The sequence below is a fragment of the Ambystoma mexicanum genome, chromosome 14, assembly GCF_040938575.1.
Source record: "Ambystoma mexicanum isolate Mex_15411 chromosome 14, UKY_AmexF1_1, whole genome shotgun sequence".
Classification (NCBI taxonomy): Eukaryota; Metazoa; Chordata; class Amphibia; order Caudata; family Ambystomatidae; genus Ambystoma; species Ambystoma mexicanum.
In genome coordinates, this window is record NC_090940.1 from 544,830,628 (window position 1) to 544,850,233 (window position 19,606).

Sequence of the window (19,606 nt, forward strand, 5' to 3'; positions counted from 1 at the left end):
ATAAACTTTCATCATTCAGTGAGGTTTTTTATTCACGAGTTCTCATTAGAGCCGATTAAGTCTTTAGGGCAGCAGCACACTGCCAGCCTACAGCTGTCTTAAAGAGAGCAGTCACATTGTCAGCTGACGCGGGATGCCAGCCAAAAGGCAGGAAGACACATCATTGCATTGAGCCGGGCCTGGAGAGTGCCCACTGTGAAGGTGCTGTGAATTTACTAGTCTGCGTCGCCTGCCTGTGCCGCTCTCCTAGAAGTTGTCTTGTTACAATGGACTCAAATCTAGAGGGTGCCGCTGTGATGATACTGTGATATATTTACACGCTTAGGAATTGTTCTTGCAAGATTGATTCACATCGAGAAAGCGACTTTAACTCACATCTTGATAGTACCCCTGAGATAGCGCTGTGACACACTTGCACGCACTGCACAAGTAGAATTGCTCTCACTCGCTCGACTCACAACTAGGAAATGCCGCCTGAGAGAGTACTGTAATTTACTTAACTATGTTTTAGATCATAACTCAACCCAAACTCTCACCTGCCATATAACTACGCTTACTCGCTTCTCTTCACCATCCCTCAATTAGAGTGCAGCTATACCCCTCGATCAATTCGGCCTAGCTGCTCACATACGAACATTAACACATAAACACCTTATCATTCTAATAAAACGCAGCTATGTCCCATGACAAACCGGCCTAGCTGCACACATAAGCGTCCCTACAAGCCCAACACAGCCAGAACCCAGTCTTGGTGTCCACCCGCCAGACTGCACACATTCAACTGATACCATCACCACCACACCTAATACTAGAATGCAGCTACCATCAGGAATTGCATCAGCTACACACATAACTGGTGCACCCAAGCACCCTACGACACCTTATTCTCTCAACTGACCTGGACTACGGTTCCAGAGGGCGTTCAACCTACCAGCGGTTTGAAGTCATGGCAAAGATATATAGAGCGCTATATAAATGCCAAATAAAATAACACACCTGGCTCCCAAACCAGGTAGCGGGTGGTGGGGCATGGACTCCCAAGACACCTCCATGTTGGAAGCTAGGACTCGGCAGATCCATATTTTAACAACTAGCGCCCATAACTCTTCTCTAGTTACTCAACCCTTGCTATACATCAAGTAATAGATTTTTAACATTATTTCACTTTGTAATCACAGGCAGCAATGGACCGCCGACAGTAAATAGATAGGAAGGAGCGGGGAATGATGATATAACACCACTAACTAAGTAGGGATAATACCCGCCCATTCGGGGGTACTAAGCTCAATAACTTAGCTGGGGACCAGCCTCGCCATTGCCCAGAAACTAGACAGTCAGGAAAGGGAAGAGACAGTATATACCTACCCAATGGACCACCAACAGTAAATAAATAGGAAGGAGCGGGGAAGGATAATATAACACCACTATAGAACTAGGGGATAATGATCGCCCAACCGGGTGTACTAAGCTCAAATAACTTAGCTAGGAACCAGCCGCGCCATCGCCCTAGAAACTAGACGGTCAGGAAAGAAAGAATATAGCTACCCAGTATGACAACCGGATACATAAAACTAAACTACAAGAGACATGTAAGCCACTAACCAAAAACCTCAAATTTATGCAAACTTAACTCACACAGAAACCCAGCAAACCACACGCACTTCACCACACCGCAACAACAAACAATCAACATATAGATTGCAACAACAGCACATGAGGACTCGCTTCGATCCTATATTCACACTCAAGCTCAGAGCACAGTGAAAACGGAACTGAAACTGCCAACAAAACACCACCTTCTCACTTTCCGATGCCCTCTTCACCCACTAACTTAACCCCACCTCTTTGTTTACAGATCTGCCTGAGTGCCTGGAGACCAACTCCGTTGGTGACGGTGCACTATATTAATACCTTTAACATTAAAGAGATAAAGTTGCCATTCTTCACTTTACAACACAGCTGTGATTTTAAAGTTAATGTTTTCTGCCCTTTTCTTGAGTTACTCCACCACTGGCAATCAAATGCAATGTAAGCAACGAGTTGGGGCAGATCTCTCTCTTCGGCTGGTGCCTCCCTCTGGAACAGATCCCTGCCTCTCGGAAACTTGAGCAGAACCATCTCCGGTTCCGGAAGCATCTCAGGACTTTCCTCTTTGCTTCTGCCTTCTCTCTTCCTCTCCCCTGCTGATCCCCTGTCTCATACTGCACTGGTCACCTGGCCACCCTCTGACCTTCAGGCCCAGGTTCCTGCCTGCCCAGTTGCACCCCTGCACTGCCTCCTGGCAACCCTTGCACTTGGGTCTGTATCTGCCTACAGTCCCATTACCTGCACGAATTCAGACACTTGTTGGCTGTACTTAACCCTTGCACTGCCACCTGCTGGCCGGTCTACTTGTTTTTTATCCTGTGACCTGCACTTGCCCTTTCACCCCTTCCCCTGGCACTTTTCCCCTCCCCTCTCCCCTGCACTTGCACATTCTCACTGCCACTTGGCCTAGTAAAATCGTTGTCTTTGTCCTCCCTTTGTTTCCCCTCCCTTGCCTCCTCGCGCCTTGAAACACTTGTGTATAGGCACGTTATAAATGTCATATCATATGCACCCACCCCTTGGCTCACGTGACATGTTAAGACTGCAAGCCTAATCTAACCTTGACATTTTGAGTTACATTTCAGTAAATGTCATGAGCTCGATATTCAGGAGAAAAATGTAATAAAACACCTTTGGGCCAAGAAAAATAACCGTGAGGCTATGAAAAGCTGGGAGAGTGATCTCATTCCGAATGATAATTTCAAACACATGGATGGCCTTGTATTTTAATTCCCTGTAGAGCAGCGCCAATGAGGCTCAAGACCTAAAAGCAGGTGGACGTGCAGTGCAGGGCCAGACAAGATGGCTGCCTGCAGCACTGCACTGCTGGCTGCATCGTACACATTGGGTATGTACAGTAATGGCAGCCACTCGGCACCCATGTTGTGCAAAAGCAGGAAGGAGGCGCTAACGACCTGCTATGGGGGTGGAGGGAGCTGCAGGAGGGACCTAACGTGTTAGAGAGACAGACATGATATGATAGGTTATTTATAATGCGCTCTCAGAGGTTTCTAAGTGCGGACCCGTGGCTCGAACCTGTGTTGCGCCCAGAGGTGGACTGGCCTCTTGTGTGTGGTATTTCCTCATTTTCCCATTGAAAAGGATTGAGATTGCTGAAAATGTGTTATATGGGGCCACTTTGATAATTATTTCCAGGGCCTTTTTGGGTTCCCAGTCCACCCCTAGTTGCTCTGTGTGGTCTTGCTTGCAAGGTGAGCACGTTGCCAGGCGAGCACGTTGCCGCTGAGCTATCCTCCCGAAACTGATGTGCTAAGAACTGGAGCAGCTGGAGCTCGACACCGACCTAGCGACCAGTACTGAGGCGAGGGCCAGGGTTACATCAAAATGCCTATTTATTGGAAACCTTGCCTGCAAAGGAGCTGATGCTGGACACGTTGAGGCTGCAGTTAGTGAAATGGGGCGAGCAAAGGCCACCTCTACCATTTAACATACAGCATTTAAACAAGAATTCATTTATAATACAGAAGCGGGGCAGCGGTCCCCAGCCCCTCCCCGGGGCCCATTTCAACTGAAAGAGTTGAAAGGCCCGGAAGCCACCACTGCATGAAAGCCATGGCCTGCGACCATGCCATGTTTGCTCTACATGTATGGCGACAGTGGCATGCCTATAGGCCAAACACTCTGTGTACTAAATGCCCAGCCTGGCCACAAGCCTGTTCATGTTTCCTCAGTGTGCCTTTGGCTCCGAAGCAGGCGATAGCTGCACACCAACCACATGTGCCCCACCCTACAGGCTTTGGCCACCAGCCACATGCTCTTTCACCCTTGAACTTTACGTAGAGGGCCCTAAGCAACGTCCATTTATCTTCCAAGCTACAAATCGGACCTAGTGGCAGGCCGTGGCATGTATGTACTAACCCACCTACGCATCACACACACGTGCAAGATCGGCCCACAGGCCTGGCCAGAGTATTTCATTACAAACAAAACCCATGAACTTCCCTGAAAACATTTAGCGGGGTGAAGTTAAGCTTGCATGCCAAACATAAGCTCGTGGTGTGTCAGTGTACAATCTTGCAGAAAAAGACCTCTAGTTTAAGTGAAATGACCTAAAGGCTTCAGTCCTAAACCCAAGAAATGTGAAAGTTGCGGTTAGCTATGCAATCTTAATAAACCACCCTTCAGTGATGACGCACTACGTCAGCCAGACCCGATTTTCGCAGTTTAGTGCACTCTTGAACACAACAATGTTTACTGCTATTCCACTGATTTTGCAATCGACAATAATAATACACATTTAGAAAAATAACATTCTTGGAATCCTTTAAAGTGTGACCTCGTGCAATGCAAACGCTAATACGTCAAAGGAACTGTACTCAGGGCAATGTATTGCCAGTGACTAGGAATGGGCGAAACGTCCGCAGTCAAAACCAAACTGGCTAAATTTGCCTCCAATTTCCTTCGCCTGCAGAGAGGATTATTTCCGGTTTTGACACTTTTAGGAAAACTTAGCTCAAATATCGTTGTTTGCCTTTTTGAAATTTCAGATTTTAGTGCCTAAAATGTCGCTTTCTGCATGAAATTTCTGGCAAATATGACATTTCGTGAGAATTATTTTTAATTATGGATGGCAAAGATCCGAAATGGCAAATTTTGCTCTGCTGGCTAAGTGGGCCAATTTTGCAGAGAGTTTGTCAATTTCTCAGAGGGACACATTTCTCCCATTTTGCCCACCCCGGTTAGTGACAGTGTTATTCTCAAATTGCTCCTGCATATGTACCTTGCTAAATAATACTGGGTGGTCGCTTTCAAAGTAATATCCTCGGCTTCATGCTATGATATGTCATTTATAACGCGCCTATACACAAATGTTTCGAGGCGCAACAAGACAAGGGAGGGGGGAACAGAGAGAGGACAAAACAAACAATCTTACTAGGCCTTGTGTCATTCAGATCGCGCAAGTGCGACCACACAGAGTGCAGGGGTAAGTGCCGGGCAGAGGGAAGGGGAAAGTGCAATCAGGGCAGCAATGCTCTGAGTAAGTGCAGGCAGGGCAGCACTTGCTCTGATTAAGTGCACACAGGGCCGCACAGCTCTGGGTAAGTGCAGGTAGGGCGGCACGGCTCTGGGTAAGTGCAGGCAGGGCAGCACTTGCTCTGAATAAGTGCAGTCAGGGCTGCACAGCTCTGCGTAAGAGCAGGCAGACCGGCACGGCTCTGGGTAAGTGCAGGCAGGGCAGCACTTGCTCTGAGTAAGTGCAGAAAGGGCAGCACGGCTCTAGGTAAGTGCAGCCAGGGCAGCACGGCTCTGGGTAAGTGCAAGGAGGCAGGGGACTGCCACACTTCACGACATTTTAGACAAACGTTTGAGAATATTTGATTTTTTATTTTTCCGTGTAGGCCCAACAATGAGCATACCTGAAATGGTGGCACGTGGCATTTTAAAAACATCTGATTCATAAAATACCACCTAATTAAGAGGATGGATATTTACGGCGCGGTACATAGAAGTACTACATGGGAAAAATATGAGGCAGTCAGCGCACAATGTACCCCATGTCGGAAATAACCCAACTCATTATTAGGTGTTTCTTTAAACAAATGTGAGGTATATTTACCACTACCACTATGCTCATAATGTGTCCTATAGTGTCTTAATACTTACACACCTGCTGCTGACTCCAACGATCGCGATCTCATATGCTCTAAACGTACGTTTTGTAACAAAATTAATATATGAATTATTTTTGTATTATGTGTTGTTATTGTATGCAAGCACTTTCAGAAAATAAATTCACACATTTCACGTAGGCTCCCAGAAATAATCAAGTAATAAGAGACACGTTGTTTGCAGGGTGCTTTGACTTACCGACACACTGGTTGCTTTCATCCATTGTGTATCCAAAACGACAGATCGTGGGCCTGGGCGCAGAAGGGAAGTTGGGCGCAGGAACAGGTGCGGGCGGTGGAGGGTAAGCATTTGGGCGCTCGTAAGGACTTGCATAGGGGTCTCGGTACACCGAACTTCTTCGGGGAATGCAGAGGTATCCGCCATTCTGGTTCACGCACATCATATCGCCCCGGCACGCTTCGGCGATAGTGCGGCATTCGTCAACGTCTTCATTATGGAACAAAGGATCAAGAGGAGAATCAATAACGGGGCGGCTCCTGAACCCAAATGTTCCACTAACAACCAAGAAAACAATGCTGGCGTCATTCTACAAAGATCTTAAGTTGCACGGAGCGGGCACTTATACTAGTGATTAAGCAGTCCTCAATGTTCAATTTTGATTAGTATGTTCGTCCTTTTTTGCATAGACTTGCAGAATAGCCCGGCACTTAAGGGGTTAAGGAATGGGGTGTACCTTAGGCACGTAAACCCATATGGCCGCTAATAAACAATCCAATCAGTGTAAACGGCGGGTGGCATTTACGTGAATCCCTATTGAAAATCAGGTGGAATCCTATGAGGATTAAATTCAATGTGGGCAGAGAGTCAGGCTGTATTTATGTACTGAGAAGTTGGGGCAGGCAGAAGTGAACTATTACGCTCCACCGCCCAGCTCTGTGTTCCACCTCCACAAGCTATATTTTACTATCACCCCCCTGGCACTGATCCTTCTTTTCCAGATCGCTGTATGGTTGCTCGTCTTCACCTGGCCCTTCTGTCCGAAAAGGCATTGGCTGCGGCTCATGCAACCTCTTAAGAAAATAAAGAACCCGCTTAAAATCAAAACAGAGGCCTTCAGACATTGATAACGTTGAACGTTGTACTCATTTTGTATGTATGATTCAGTAGTTATCACTACAAACTGGCGTATCCGAATCTGATGGTGTAGCCATCAGAGTTTGTGTCTCCTACATTGTTTCCTGAGAGAGTGCATGCTTAGGTTTCTGGAAGACACCTTATAGAATTTAGTAATACATGGAATTACTGCTAAACATCGTGCCCACCCTTACCCTCTTTCTTCCCTCTATCTCGCTCTTCCTCACTTTACACTTTCTTCATCCTCTCTCCTGGTTTTGGGTGATGTGAATATCTGGACTGATTGCCTATCACCTCCTAATGTGCAACCCCCCCTTTGATAATTTAGCTACTTTTGATCATTCTCAATATTCCTCCGGGCCTACACACCAAACCGGCCACACTCTTGATCTTATATTTAATAGTCACTAAATGTTTATTGTCCTTCCTGCATTTCTACTTGTTGAGTTTGACCATTACGCTATTTCCTTTATTATATTTCTCTCCTAGCTTTCAGTCCCTTCTTCCTTTCCATCCTTGACCTGGACGTGGAATAAGCTTATTGCCGATGACCTACACAATACCCTGGTTGGCTCAATTCTGGCAACTCATTCCGTCTGGTCTGCCTTCTTTTATTTCTTCTTCTAATTCTGTTTCAGCTCAAACTCATTCTCGTCGTCCCAGGTACTCCTAACCGAAGTGGTTCACCTCCGACCTGCCTTCTGTCAAAACGTCCATTAAGGCGGCTGAATGCCGTTGGCCTTGTCCCCATTACTACTCCTTAGAGAAATCTTTACCATCTTCATCTTAAGACGTACAAAAAATGCTATTATCCCGACCAAACATAAGTACCACTCTACCTGCCTTGAATTTGCTCCTAAACCTTTGCTGTTTCTAATTAAATTTCCTTTCCTGTCGTTTCTTCTCTTGGAACATCATCTGCTTTTTGGGGAAAGACACATTTGCTTTTTTCATGATTGAGGTGAACCTATTTGTACTTCCATCACTAAATCCAACATCTCTGGCCACTAATCTTCCCCCATTCTGGTGCGTCCTTTTTGGTTCAGTTGTCTCCTGCCCTGATTTTTCTTTTTAATTTTTTTCCCCTATTACTTGTCCACTAGGCCAGTCAGCTCTCTAAGCTTAAGTTTGGTTCCCCTCTTCATGCCTACCCTGTTAAAGCATGGCTACTCATTTTGGCTTCCTGATGTTTTGTATATCGACCATCCCGAGCCAATGCAGCCAGCGGCGAGTCATCAAAGAAGTAGTATCCCAAAAAAGATTGTGAGAACGGCATAATGAATAAGCATGAGCTATTGAGATGAAACTGGGCTAAGGCACTGCCTCCTATTTTCAATTCCTTCCTCACTTTGGGGTTGTCCCTTTATCTTTTAAACATGCTAATGTCATTCCAAAAAGCCTCATCGAGATCCTCTCATCTTCTCTACCATCTCATTTCTCCTCTTGCTGATCCTGACAAGCTTCTCGAAGCAATGGTCACTGATCAGCTTCAACACGTATTCATGCATACCGGCTCTTTTCATCATACCCCAGGCTGGATTTCATCCGGGCCATGGTACTCAGCCTTTTCCATTGATTGTCCTCGATGTTAACACAATGGCAGTGGATTATAGAGGTGTCCTGGTTCTGGTCTTCCTAGGCTTGTCAGCAGCTTTTGTCGCAGTCGATCATGCCTTCTTCATGATCGTCTCTTTGGTTGCAGAATTTCTGGTGCTGCCTTCTTTTGGCTTTCCTCTTTTCTGACTTGTCCCTGTGTCAATCCTTTTGGCTCAGTCCCTCGATTCCTCCCTTTTCGTCTTACTCAAGGTTCCTCTCTTTCCACCTGTTTAAGGTTTATTTGCAGACTCTTGCAACTCTTATTTCTTCTTTTGGGCTTTCTTTTTTTTTTTACGTAAGCGGATGACTCCTTAACCATTTCAAAATGGGAGTGGAAGCCCACAGCTGTTGTCACGATTCACTCCCTTCGCTCTCTTTCCTGCCACTTGGCGGCCTGATTTGGGGTTTATTCCCTATTGGACATTCCTTTCAAACCTTATAAGGCAATGTTGTGGTGTTTTAGAAACTCGAAATCCTTATTTTCCATGTCACTGCCCTTCCAGATCATTCCAGGTTTTTGGCAGCCAGTATACTGCTTTAATCAAAAGACTATGCTTCCCAGAATGCCTGGCCCACTGCTTCACCTCTACCCTTGAAGGACAAGGTTGGGTGGAGGATAAGCAGCACCTGTGGCTGGCAGGGTTAGCAAGCAGCACACCTCAGGCATGTGCTTGTTAGCCAGCTTTAAAAACCTCAGTTTGCTTCAGTCCAGTGCTGGTCATTGATGCAGTGTTCCTGTTTGTGACGGCCCCTTGTTCTTGGTTCTTAGCTTAGTGTATAGTACCTAGTTTCTTTGCTCTTGTTACCTTTTCCCTGGATTTCGAAATGAGTGTGCTTGTTAGTATTTTCTGCTTGCTGGATTCCCTTTCTCTCTTCTTCTGTTTGGCAGTCAGCACTTCCCTGTGCTTTCCTTTTTCATGTGCAGCCCAGTCTGTGTTCTTTATTCCTTTGACTTTGCCTTTTTCTGCAGTGCAACCTTGATCCTTAGACTGCGGTCATTTACAGATTTTCCATTTTGTCCCATTTTCCTTCCCTGGGTCGGGAGGGGGGAGAAATTGCACTTGTAATTTCGTTTTCCCTGCTCTTGTTCCTTTACTTGCTCTTGGAATCTGTTGCTGATGTTCCCTTGCACTTCTCCCTTTGTTCCACATTGATGGTTAGCAGGGCAAAAGTCGAGGGTACACGCGGGTGGACGGAGTCCACCCAGCTAAAATGAGAAACATTGAAAGTCTTCCTTGAATGTATGAATTAAGGCCAACCTTGCACTGCAGTCGTTAGGTTTGCAGGCCGGAAACGTAACCACTGCACTATATAACCTGATGAAAGATAAACAACTAAAGGTGAAATGGCCCATTTCGGTACTACATATTCCAGGGAAAACATTTGGTATAGGTTCTTGGAGTTTAAAACCTGCACACCTTTTAACGTTTTCAAAAACACTATTAGAATAAAATATCCTCTCTTGGTTTTGTGTGTGTGTTGATTTTATTAAAGGCAAAGGCCATGCGTCCTGTGCAATTTGGGTGGTTATGCAAAGCCAATTTAATTAAATGTGCATATTTCTCCTTGATATGCTAATGTCTGGCAACGTCACATCCCGTTGCGTTTGTTGATGAGTCCCTCCACTTTTATTTTTAGGACTTGACCCCTGATTGTTAGATGTAGTGTGCTGTTGTATCCAGCTCCTACGTGAATGCCTTTGTTGTCCTCACCATTCTGTAATCACAATTCCTACGTGTCCCTTGTCAGGAGTCTTATATATTAAGTTATCCTCCCTTTGCTGTTCTAGCCTTTCTGGTTGCCTGTATGATCAAGAGCGATCGTGGGATTCTCTGACATTTTAGTTGCTATTTTTCATCCTCGTGAGTATTATGTTGAAGTTACCGTATACAATACCATCAAAGGTGGTAGCTCACAGATCCTGTCATGGCTTGTCCTGTACGTGGGCTTAGCGCTGGCAGTACCTGTAACAGAGATTGTGGGTGAGGAGCTTGCCAACTTTTTTTGTAATCATAAGGAGCTTCTTAGCGCTTACCCCACATCCCTTTTCATATATTTGTGCCCTTACCACGCTCTACTTGCACATCCTGGGTTTTACTGTACATGTGTCTTTGTTCCTGAGTGAATGTTGTTTGACTCATTACTATTCACTGTGTGATCCTGTGCACATTTCCCTTGCCATGTTCACAGATGTTGTCCTCTTATGACAGCTGTGGCTTTTCAATCTTGTACTCTTCCTATTTCTGAATGTAGGGCACCAACTCACTCCATCTGAATTCTAACAAAATAGAGATTACAATTTAGGGTGGTCCTAACCTTCGCTGGTGCCCTAGTTTCTAGCCTTCAGCTTTTGGTTCCTGTTCCTTCTCTTGGTTGTTCTTTCTTCTGTTTGCTCCATCAAAAATATCTGATTTGCATTTAATAACAATCTTCCTCTCATGTCACATCCTCTGTGCTTCCTCTTCTGGCTTTTACTATCTTTTGCTTATCTGACAATTTTTTCTCATACAGCAATCCCATATGGATTACTCTTTGTTTCTAAGACTTCCTTCTTTTGCCATGAATGTCGTTAGGTTTTCCAAAAATCGCCTGCCTTCCTGCCTTGTCTTTGGCCCACTCCGCACTACTCATGTTATCTCGCTTTCTCTGGCATCCTGACTCCTTTTTAATACCCTTTGTATTATCTATCGCTCACTCTTCATTTCTGGTTCTCTTTTTCTATGATCTCAACATAAGCCCTGCATGCCTTCCCATTGCTTTCACCCAGATGGACTTGATCTAGTGTGACCAGATGTCCCGGTTTTCCATGGACAGTCCTGGGAAATCGCCCTCCATCCCTGGAGTTTTTTATTTTTATAAACCCTGTCCCGGGATTGGAAGGGTGGGAGGCTACGGCCCCGAAATCGGGCCGGTGCAACTCTTCCTTTGCATGAATGGGGGTGTGAATACTTTTCACGCCCCCATTTCCTCCCCCTTCACCTCCCAGCTGCCCTCCTCTACAAGTAGGCCTACAGTTCTATTCGTGTTTACTTTAGTCCTACTTCTATGTCTATGGCCTGTCCCTTTTTTTTATCTGGTCACATTAACTTGACCTTCTTAATGTTGCCAGGTCTTGTACCGCTAGGAAAGGTGGATGTGCTTTCTCTGTTCTTTACCTTTCTTTCTGGAACGTTCTTCCTCTCCCCCCTTCAGATGTCATCTGACTTGACGCCTTCCATTACAAATTAAAGACTTGGCTTTTTTCTAAACCTTTCATACTAGCACGGAAGTTAACTATTGAAAGTAATTAGTGGGCACGATTGCCCAGTCTCCTTTATGGACTAGTGCTAAGAAACCACTTTGTTCTGTACCTGCGATCGAATAACTGCACAACAGAACATACTTGTGGGAGACATGGGCTCTGCTAGTAAATTTCGATCCGTTCCCAAATGCAACCAGTTTAAAAGGTAATTATTTCAGGCCAATACGGACCTGTTTCTGTTCTGCCCATACACTGAATCGATGTCCATATCGGATGCATGCCGATGTTATTTATTTATTTATTGCATTTATAAAGCGTACAAACAGGCCGGAGGCATCATGGCGTTGGGCAAGGGTTTAGATCTCTTAATCTGAGCCAATGAAAAAAGTCTTTTATTTTGTGGACATGTCTAGAAACGGCCATTAGGATTCTACGAGGTGTAATGCCCCAAAAACATGGAATTGGGACCTATGTATGGTATGAACATACACTAGAATCAGAGGAGGAACACCCAGGTGAGCTGCACCTAAGCAGGTGTCTGCACTCAGACCAGTATTTAGGAACATACAGATGCATGGAGCAAATGTGCTCGTGTGGAGGCGGGCGTGCAAGTTTCACATAGGCCTTTAACTTGCGGTAGGCACATACATTGGATTTAGTCTTGTAAACGGTGCTATGCACACACATGGGACATGAGCACGCATGCGTGATATGGACATAACCTGCAATGTGGCCTTCATCTTGTTTCTTGCAGATACACGTGACTAAGGGCCAGAGGCATTGCAAGGGTGGAGCTTAGGGGGCTATAGCCCCGGGTCTTTTGGCTGTAGCCCCGGATAGAATCTCAGGATCTACAACCAAAAGGCTATAGCTAGACCCGAGTCCCGACAGTCCTGACATTAACGTAGCCCCGGATATTTTCCAGACCTAGCAACACACCTGCTAAGGGCTATCAATGTAAAAGCTGGGCTTAGGTCTGCACCAAGCATCAACAATGGCATGCAAAAAGGAGCACGCACAGAGCGTAGACCCATGACGCAGGGCGCGTTGATAAGACCGCAGGCAACTCAGCCATTTACTATTAGCCCTGCGTTAGCTTACCCAAGCACTGTCCAGTTGCTCTGTCCATTTCAAAACCATTGCTGCATTGCTGCTGTAAAACAAAACAGAAACAGGTGCACATTAAAAAACTGGAAAAAGAAACCTCTGTCTCTGAAGGCTAGCTCAGGGGCAACACAGGTTCGATCCCCGGGTCCGTGCTTAGAAACTTCTGGGTATTAAGCGCCTTATAAATAACCAATTAAAATAAATTAAATAAATTCCGCTCTGATAATGATTTTGACTATTCATATAGCTCTCATCATAAACTTAATTCCCTTTTGGGATTGATGTTGACTGCAACGGCGGCTAGGTAATGGCCAGCTCCCCCTATAGGCTCCCAAGAGGCAGTGCTTCTGCTGATGTTAACCTCCACCAACCACCAAAACGCATGCATGGATTACCAGGTCCGGGAGCTGTTCCCAGGACAATCCCAACCATCAAGATATCTTTCTTGAGTGTAGAGGCCGCTGCACCATCCCGTGGCCGGTGGATTGCACCCCAGTCATCCACCTCTACCTTAGACCCGCCCACGTCCACTCTTCAGCCAAGCTTGGCCAACAGGGGCGGTTTCCCCTAGGAATGAGACCGCTAGGGTGTCACGCGATCTGTAGTGGCCGCTGTCCCCTTGAGACTGTCTTCCCCTCCGCGCAGCCTTGCTGTGAAGGTTCGCTCAGCCCTATTACTAGATATGGATGTTAGGGGGAGCAGGGGACTTGCATGGGTTCAGAGGTTGACCAGCAACCCCCTCAGCCCCAGATTCAATGTTACAGTGCGCTTACACTGTAGGGTGCTGCAATAAACGGACGCCTCGTTAGGGCAATGGCGCTTAAAATAAATGAATAACGCCAGTAATTCGAACCCCTTGCTCTTGCACCGATGCAGTTTGCACCGCGAAAAGAGGAGGTCTGGACACCTACTCACGCGCCCTGCCTGCCACCGCACATTGCCCGCACGCATCCTTATCAAGCTCGCCCTCGCTGTCTGTACAGGCCATCCATTCCCAAAATAGAGAATGCCCCTCAGTAGCACACATGCATACGAAGGGTCCAAGACTCACCCAAAGAGGGGGATAAGCTGCAGTACTGGGTATGCCCGCAGTCCCTTCCCTATCTACGCATGAAGGCTAGAAGATTCAACGTGAGCCATGGCATTCTAAGGTTGGCCTCAAAAAGTCTTCTTCCACGTAAAACAGAAAATGAGCGCAGGAAGAGGCAATGCACCCAAAGTGCTTGCAAAATGGCGGGCGAAGGCACCGACCTTCAGGCGGCAAATGGCGGGCGCCACCCTTAGTGGGGTCTCCCACCCAGCCAACCAAGGAAACCAGACAAAGGGCCAACACAATAGGCCCAGAGTTGAGGGTGAGGGGGAAGCACATCACAGGGGATGGGTGGGGGCGGCAAAGAGCGGGAGCTGGACCAAGAGAGTGGCAGGCTATATAAAGCCTCTGACCCTCCGGGTGCACCCTCTTGGTTCCTGCTCACATAATAGCGGAAATCCCACCCACCCGTCCCACTGCAGATATGTTCTTTACTGTCTTAATAATATGTGTGTTTTCTGTTTCAGAGCGCCGAGCGGAGTTACATTGTGATTTACTAGAAAAGCACTGACAGATCCCATAGGGGACTGCGCAGCCAATAGCTTAGAAGTAACAGCGCCCAGGAGTACTAGACTCAGGGGAGGCCCCGGGTAAAGGCGGAGGAGTTAGGGGGCTTGTAAAGTCCTTCCAACTCCAAATGCGGTAGGGGGGAGGGTCTTGAAGGGAGAAGGGAAACTGGGAAAAAGGGAAGGGAGGTTGTGGGGAAACGAGAAGGTGTCACAGTAAGGTCTGGGTAAAGAAAGAGGTAGGGAATGGATAAGGAGGGGGGTACGGAAGGAGTGCATAAGGAAAGAAAATAGGGAAGGGGAAAGGGAAGAGCGGGGCCTGGAAGGACTATGGGGGTGGGGTGGTAAAGGTTGGCAGGACTGTGTAAAATTAGGCGGTTTTGGGGAAATAACTTGCTGGGGGTTGATGGCTAGACCCAGGGGGGTGGGGTAGGGGAAGGGGCAGGCAACTTGTTGACTAGATAGAGCTGAATATGGAAGCACGGGGCAGGGGAAACAGAAGAAAACTAAAGGGGGAGGAAGAGACTCAGGAACCAAGGGTGGGGGTGTTAGACGGGGGAAGGGGCCTTGGTGGGGGGGGTAGGTTTTTGGAATTAGAATGGAAGTAAGATCAATGAAGACAGGTAGAATGGGAAATCAAGAACTGGGAATTAGAATAGTAGCATACTAGACAGAACAAGGGAATAGTACATTTAAGTAAAGGAAAGTAGTGAACACTAAGCACTAGAATTAGAATGGTAAATGATTAGAGCAAGGGAATAGAAATTGGTACGTGAACTTGGGAACGGAAATAAAGAGTAGAAGACAAAAGTGTACTGTGGAAAAAGCACTGAAAAAAAGTGTACTGTGAAAAGTGTACTGTGAATAAAGGCACTGTGAAAAGTGTAATGTGTAAAGAATCAAAGAAATGGCCATAGGTAGAGAGGGAAATGGGTATGGAGGGGCGGTCTCACCCGGCAGGGTCCTCAGGACACTGACGGTGGGGCGGGGGGTTTTCCTGTAAGATAACTCCTTGGCTTTATGCAAGAAGCTTGCTGCAGCATTGTGACTTCCACCTTGAAAACAGGTATTGCCTTTTTATTCCAGGGAACCTCCTGGGGGTCTTGGCTGGGTGGGGCGGTGTGGGGGCATGGGGTTAAGGGGGTATGAATGTGGTAAGAGTGCCGGTGTCTGGGGAGGCACAGTTGTGGGATGTCCCCTAAGGGTGTAGTGGAACCCAGGTGGGTGCTTTGCAGACAAGACACAGCTCTTGTGGGGTGGGGGCTTGAGGGTAAGAGGAGGGGTGATGATCCTTTGAACGGACTGGAATCGCCACTATCTAGTGACAACTCCGGATCACACACAGTTCACATTCAAGTCAGATGATCTAAAAAAACATAGCATTTTGGACAATCCACCTGGCGCTTAAAGCAGAATTTACATAAATATGGTAGGTGGAAAGATTCTTAATCCATGCGACAATTCTAAAAGGACCTTTGGAGGAAAGTAAAGTAAAAGGGAGTATAGGTTAATTTCCCCTTTAGTGCAGCTCGATGGCGCCCCTAGTGGAAGTGACTACTGATGAAAGGAAGGCGGCCTTCAATATGGTCAGTTTAATGGCGCTTGCTCCTATTGGTTCAAAGGAATGTTGGCTCCAATGCAGATCATTCAAACATGTAAATCCCACATAAAGCCACGCCTCCATGAGGCAGGGTAGAAACATAGACTCTCACAATCATATGTTGGGAGTGGCTTTTGGCTCCATTCCTGGCCAATCAGCTGTGTATGATTCCATGTGGAAATTCCACCCGAGCAAAGAATGCTATCCATCCATGCAAGGTGTAGAAGTTACACACCTGTCTGCAAGGCCTTAAACTGTGTGTCCCGTTATCTCTTTACCCCCAGCTCACACCTCCTCCTGCATTATAAATGCATGCCTCCATCCTACTCCCTTCCCCTTCCCTTACCATGCTGTCTTGAAGCAATATGCCGGTAAAATACCTCAGCGGGTTGAGCGCTCGCTGCTGCGATCTGAGCGTGACCTGCATGTTGCAGGTTCGAATCCCAGCAACGCCAACTCAGCCTTTCCTCCTTCCAAGGTCGATAAATGAGTAGCAATTTCGGTTGGGTGATATTGTATGTAAATATGTGCTCTGTAAAGCGCTTTGGATTAAGGCGCTATATAAATAACACATCATGATCATTATTATCATTATAAAGGGGCTAGGGGTGACTGTTACTTTGCAAAACAAAATAATGAATACAGCTGTACATCCATCTTTCCCCAGGTGCACCTCACCCCTCCCCCTCTACATTCCCCTACTTTTCCCTCAAATTGTCATTACAAACCCTTTGCTGTTAGGATGCTCCACCAGCTCTTGTTTTGCAAGTCTGTCCCAATTTGATAGGCCGTTTCCACAGGGGCGTCACTAGGTGGGGCTCGGGGGGTGGGGGGGTTATAACCCTCTGTCTTTCGGTTTTAGACCCGGATAGAAGCTCAGGGGCTACAACCAAAAGGCTAGCTAGCCCAGAGTCCCCACATTAGGGTAGCCCCAGGTCTTTTCCAGACCCCTGCGTTTCCTGCATCCCGCCCGCAGCCTGCCAAGGACTTTGCTTGTTCTCTGCAGGACCAGCTGTTCAAAAATTGGCCGGGGATTGGCGCTCACACTTTGACCTCTGATACTTCCAGCAGAGCGCCTCCTCATGGGGGAGTTGCGTTGCGCCAGCATAGCATTAAAATGGGAGCAGTTGCAGCTTGATGTACCAGACCGCGGAGTGAGGTGGCCATTTGAGGGCGACTATTGTCGTTAAAAGGCGGGAATAGTCCGTGATGAGAAATAGAATTGAGAAATAGGAGGGGTACAAACATGCTGTGTGGAAAAATAAGCAAATTACCTAGTCCATTTTATGTTCTTTCACTCTGAATCTAATATTTTACAATCTAGAGGGCATTTCTTTAGGCTCACATGACTTTGGATTCTGCTACTGTAACCTTCCATTCAGGAGGGGAGAACATAAAGTAAACACCGTACTCTCTTTCCTCAACACGTCTCGAGAGCTGGGGATGCAGGGTGATAGCAGGGCCTGTTGCAGACCATGCACAGACGCCTTTCTCAAGAATGGCAAAGCATCATTTCTGCTTCCACTTGCTTGCAAGCAGATATGATATGATATATGATAGGTTATTTATAATGCGCTCAATACCCAGAGGTTTCTAAGCGCGGACCCGGGGAACGAACCTGTCGTGTTTCGTGTCGTCTTGCTTCCAAGGCGAGCACGTTGCCCCTGAGCTATCCTCCTGAGACTGCGGAGACCCCTGTCTTACGCTGAAAAGAACGCCTCCTTAAAGCCCTCGTACGCTCAAAAGAACACCTCCTTAAAGCCTATCATATGGTGAAAAGAACACTCCTTAAAGCCTATCATATGGTGAAAATAACACCTCCTTAAAGCCCATCGTACGCTGAAAAGAACGCCTCCTTAAAGCCTATCATATGGTGAAAAGAACAACTCCTTAAAGCCTATCATATGGTGAAAAGAACACCTCCTTAAAGCCCATCGTACGCTGAAAAGAACACCTCCTTAAAGCCTATCATATGGTGAATAGAACACCTCCTTAAAGCCTATCATATGGTGAAAAGAACACCTCCTTAAAGCCTATCATATGGTGAAAAGAACACCTCCTTAAAGCCCATCGTACGCTGAAAAGAACGCCTCCTTAAAGCCTATCATATGGTGAAAAGAACACCTCCTTAAAGCCCATCGTACGCTGAAAAGAACACCTCCTTAAAGCCTATCGTGCGCTGAAAAGAACGCCTCCTTAAAGCCCAAACTGACCATTGCCTCTTCTACAAATCAACTAAAAAAAATACCCGTTTGTTAAGGAAATGCCCTCCCTCGACTTGTGCATATCGTATTCAAGTAAGAGAGAGAAATTGACATCAGGTGTGCTACAATACAGGAATATGAGATCAAATAAAAAAAGCCTGACAAACAATTGTTGCTACACAATTTATTGGGATTTATAAGTAGCCCTGAAGAAGCTCCATAGGATGGTGTTTTATATCACCATGGAATGATCGAAACGCGTTTTGGCTAAACGAGCAGACGAAATGAGGTAATGGATTTGATGAAATTTGTTTGTTATTGGAATAAATGCCAATACAGTGGCCAAGTGTGAAGGTTCCATGAAGAAAATACATTCAATGCAATTTGAAGCATCTTTTGTTTGTTGCTTTTGGAAATAATTGTTAATATATTTGGTAGAGAGGATACTGTGAACCTAAAGATTTATGATATCCAGGGGAGCAGTTAACAGATGAGAATAATTTCATGAACTTGTGCTTGAAATAGCAAAACAAGTAGGTAATAAAAACACGTAGAAACCCAACGGTAAACCGATTTGTTTATTTAAGGATAACCTTGACAGGTGAGGTTAGTTTCCATCGATAGATTATGTGCAGCAGAGCCATAAAATAATAACACATATATGAATCTCATTAGATACATGAGGCGCACGTTATTCCCAGTTATATAGGCACCTGTAATTAGTCAAGGTCATTAAAGGGATGTACGAGTTCCTTTAAGGACCAGCTCTCTTGCGTGTACAAGGAATGCATTACAGTTGTCCAACTCCAGGCCTCGAGGGCTAGATCCATCTCAGGTTTTCAGGATACCCGTCATTCATATTCGGATACATTTGCATACAATGATTCTAAATGTATACACATTTTTACTCATGAATATTAATGAGGGATATGGTGAAAACCCATCAGGAGGATCCCGGCTCCCTTCAGGCGGCCTCAGGCCTGGAGTTGGACAACCCTCAATAAACTTGATTCCCAAAGGCCCTCGGGGGAAGAAGATCCCCCTCTCCGTCCAGAAGTGACTGTGCTGTGTGCGAGCGCCGCGACGACGCAGGTGGTACCTGGCTGTGGTACCAGACTTGCTTTTCTCTGAAATGTTTTTGACAGGACCTTTCAGCCCAATGTATGATTTTCTAGAGGTTGGGACTTACCTCTTTTGTGTGGCAATGGCCCGCGTGCATCTTCAGAGGTCGGCTTAAGCCTGGAAAAGGTCATGATGTACAGATACATAAATTAACGACAGGTGGCAAAAAATGGATATTATGATTGGAAAAGTTAAATGCGTGCCAATGAACACACTTATACAGCGCACAATTTGGTTAGCTATCTAAACTGAAGGCACTGAAAAGACAACTCATCCCCTTGCTCTCCTCCTGCGGAGTGTTTTGTGTGTTGGATACTTTGGACCTAC

General features: G+C 46.2%; 1 protein-coding gene across 1 annotated transcript in view; it reads right to left on the minus strand.

Moving 5' to 3' along the window:
• FBLN5 (fibulin 5) overlaps nt 1-19,606 on the minus strand; it is a 282,075-nt gene that overhangs the window by 205,520 nt on the left and 56,949 nt on the right. Inside the window, exons 3-4 of the mRNA XM_069637841.1 lie at nt 12,752-12,803; nt 5,917-6,165 (exon numbers count right to left, since the gene is read on the minus strand). Coding sequence (XP_069493942.1) covers nt 5,917-6,165; nt 12,752-12,803 — 301 coding nt within the window. The remainder of the gene's footprint in view (nt 1-5,916; nt 6,166-12,751; nt 12,804-19,606) is intronic.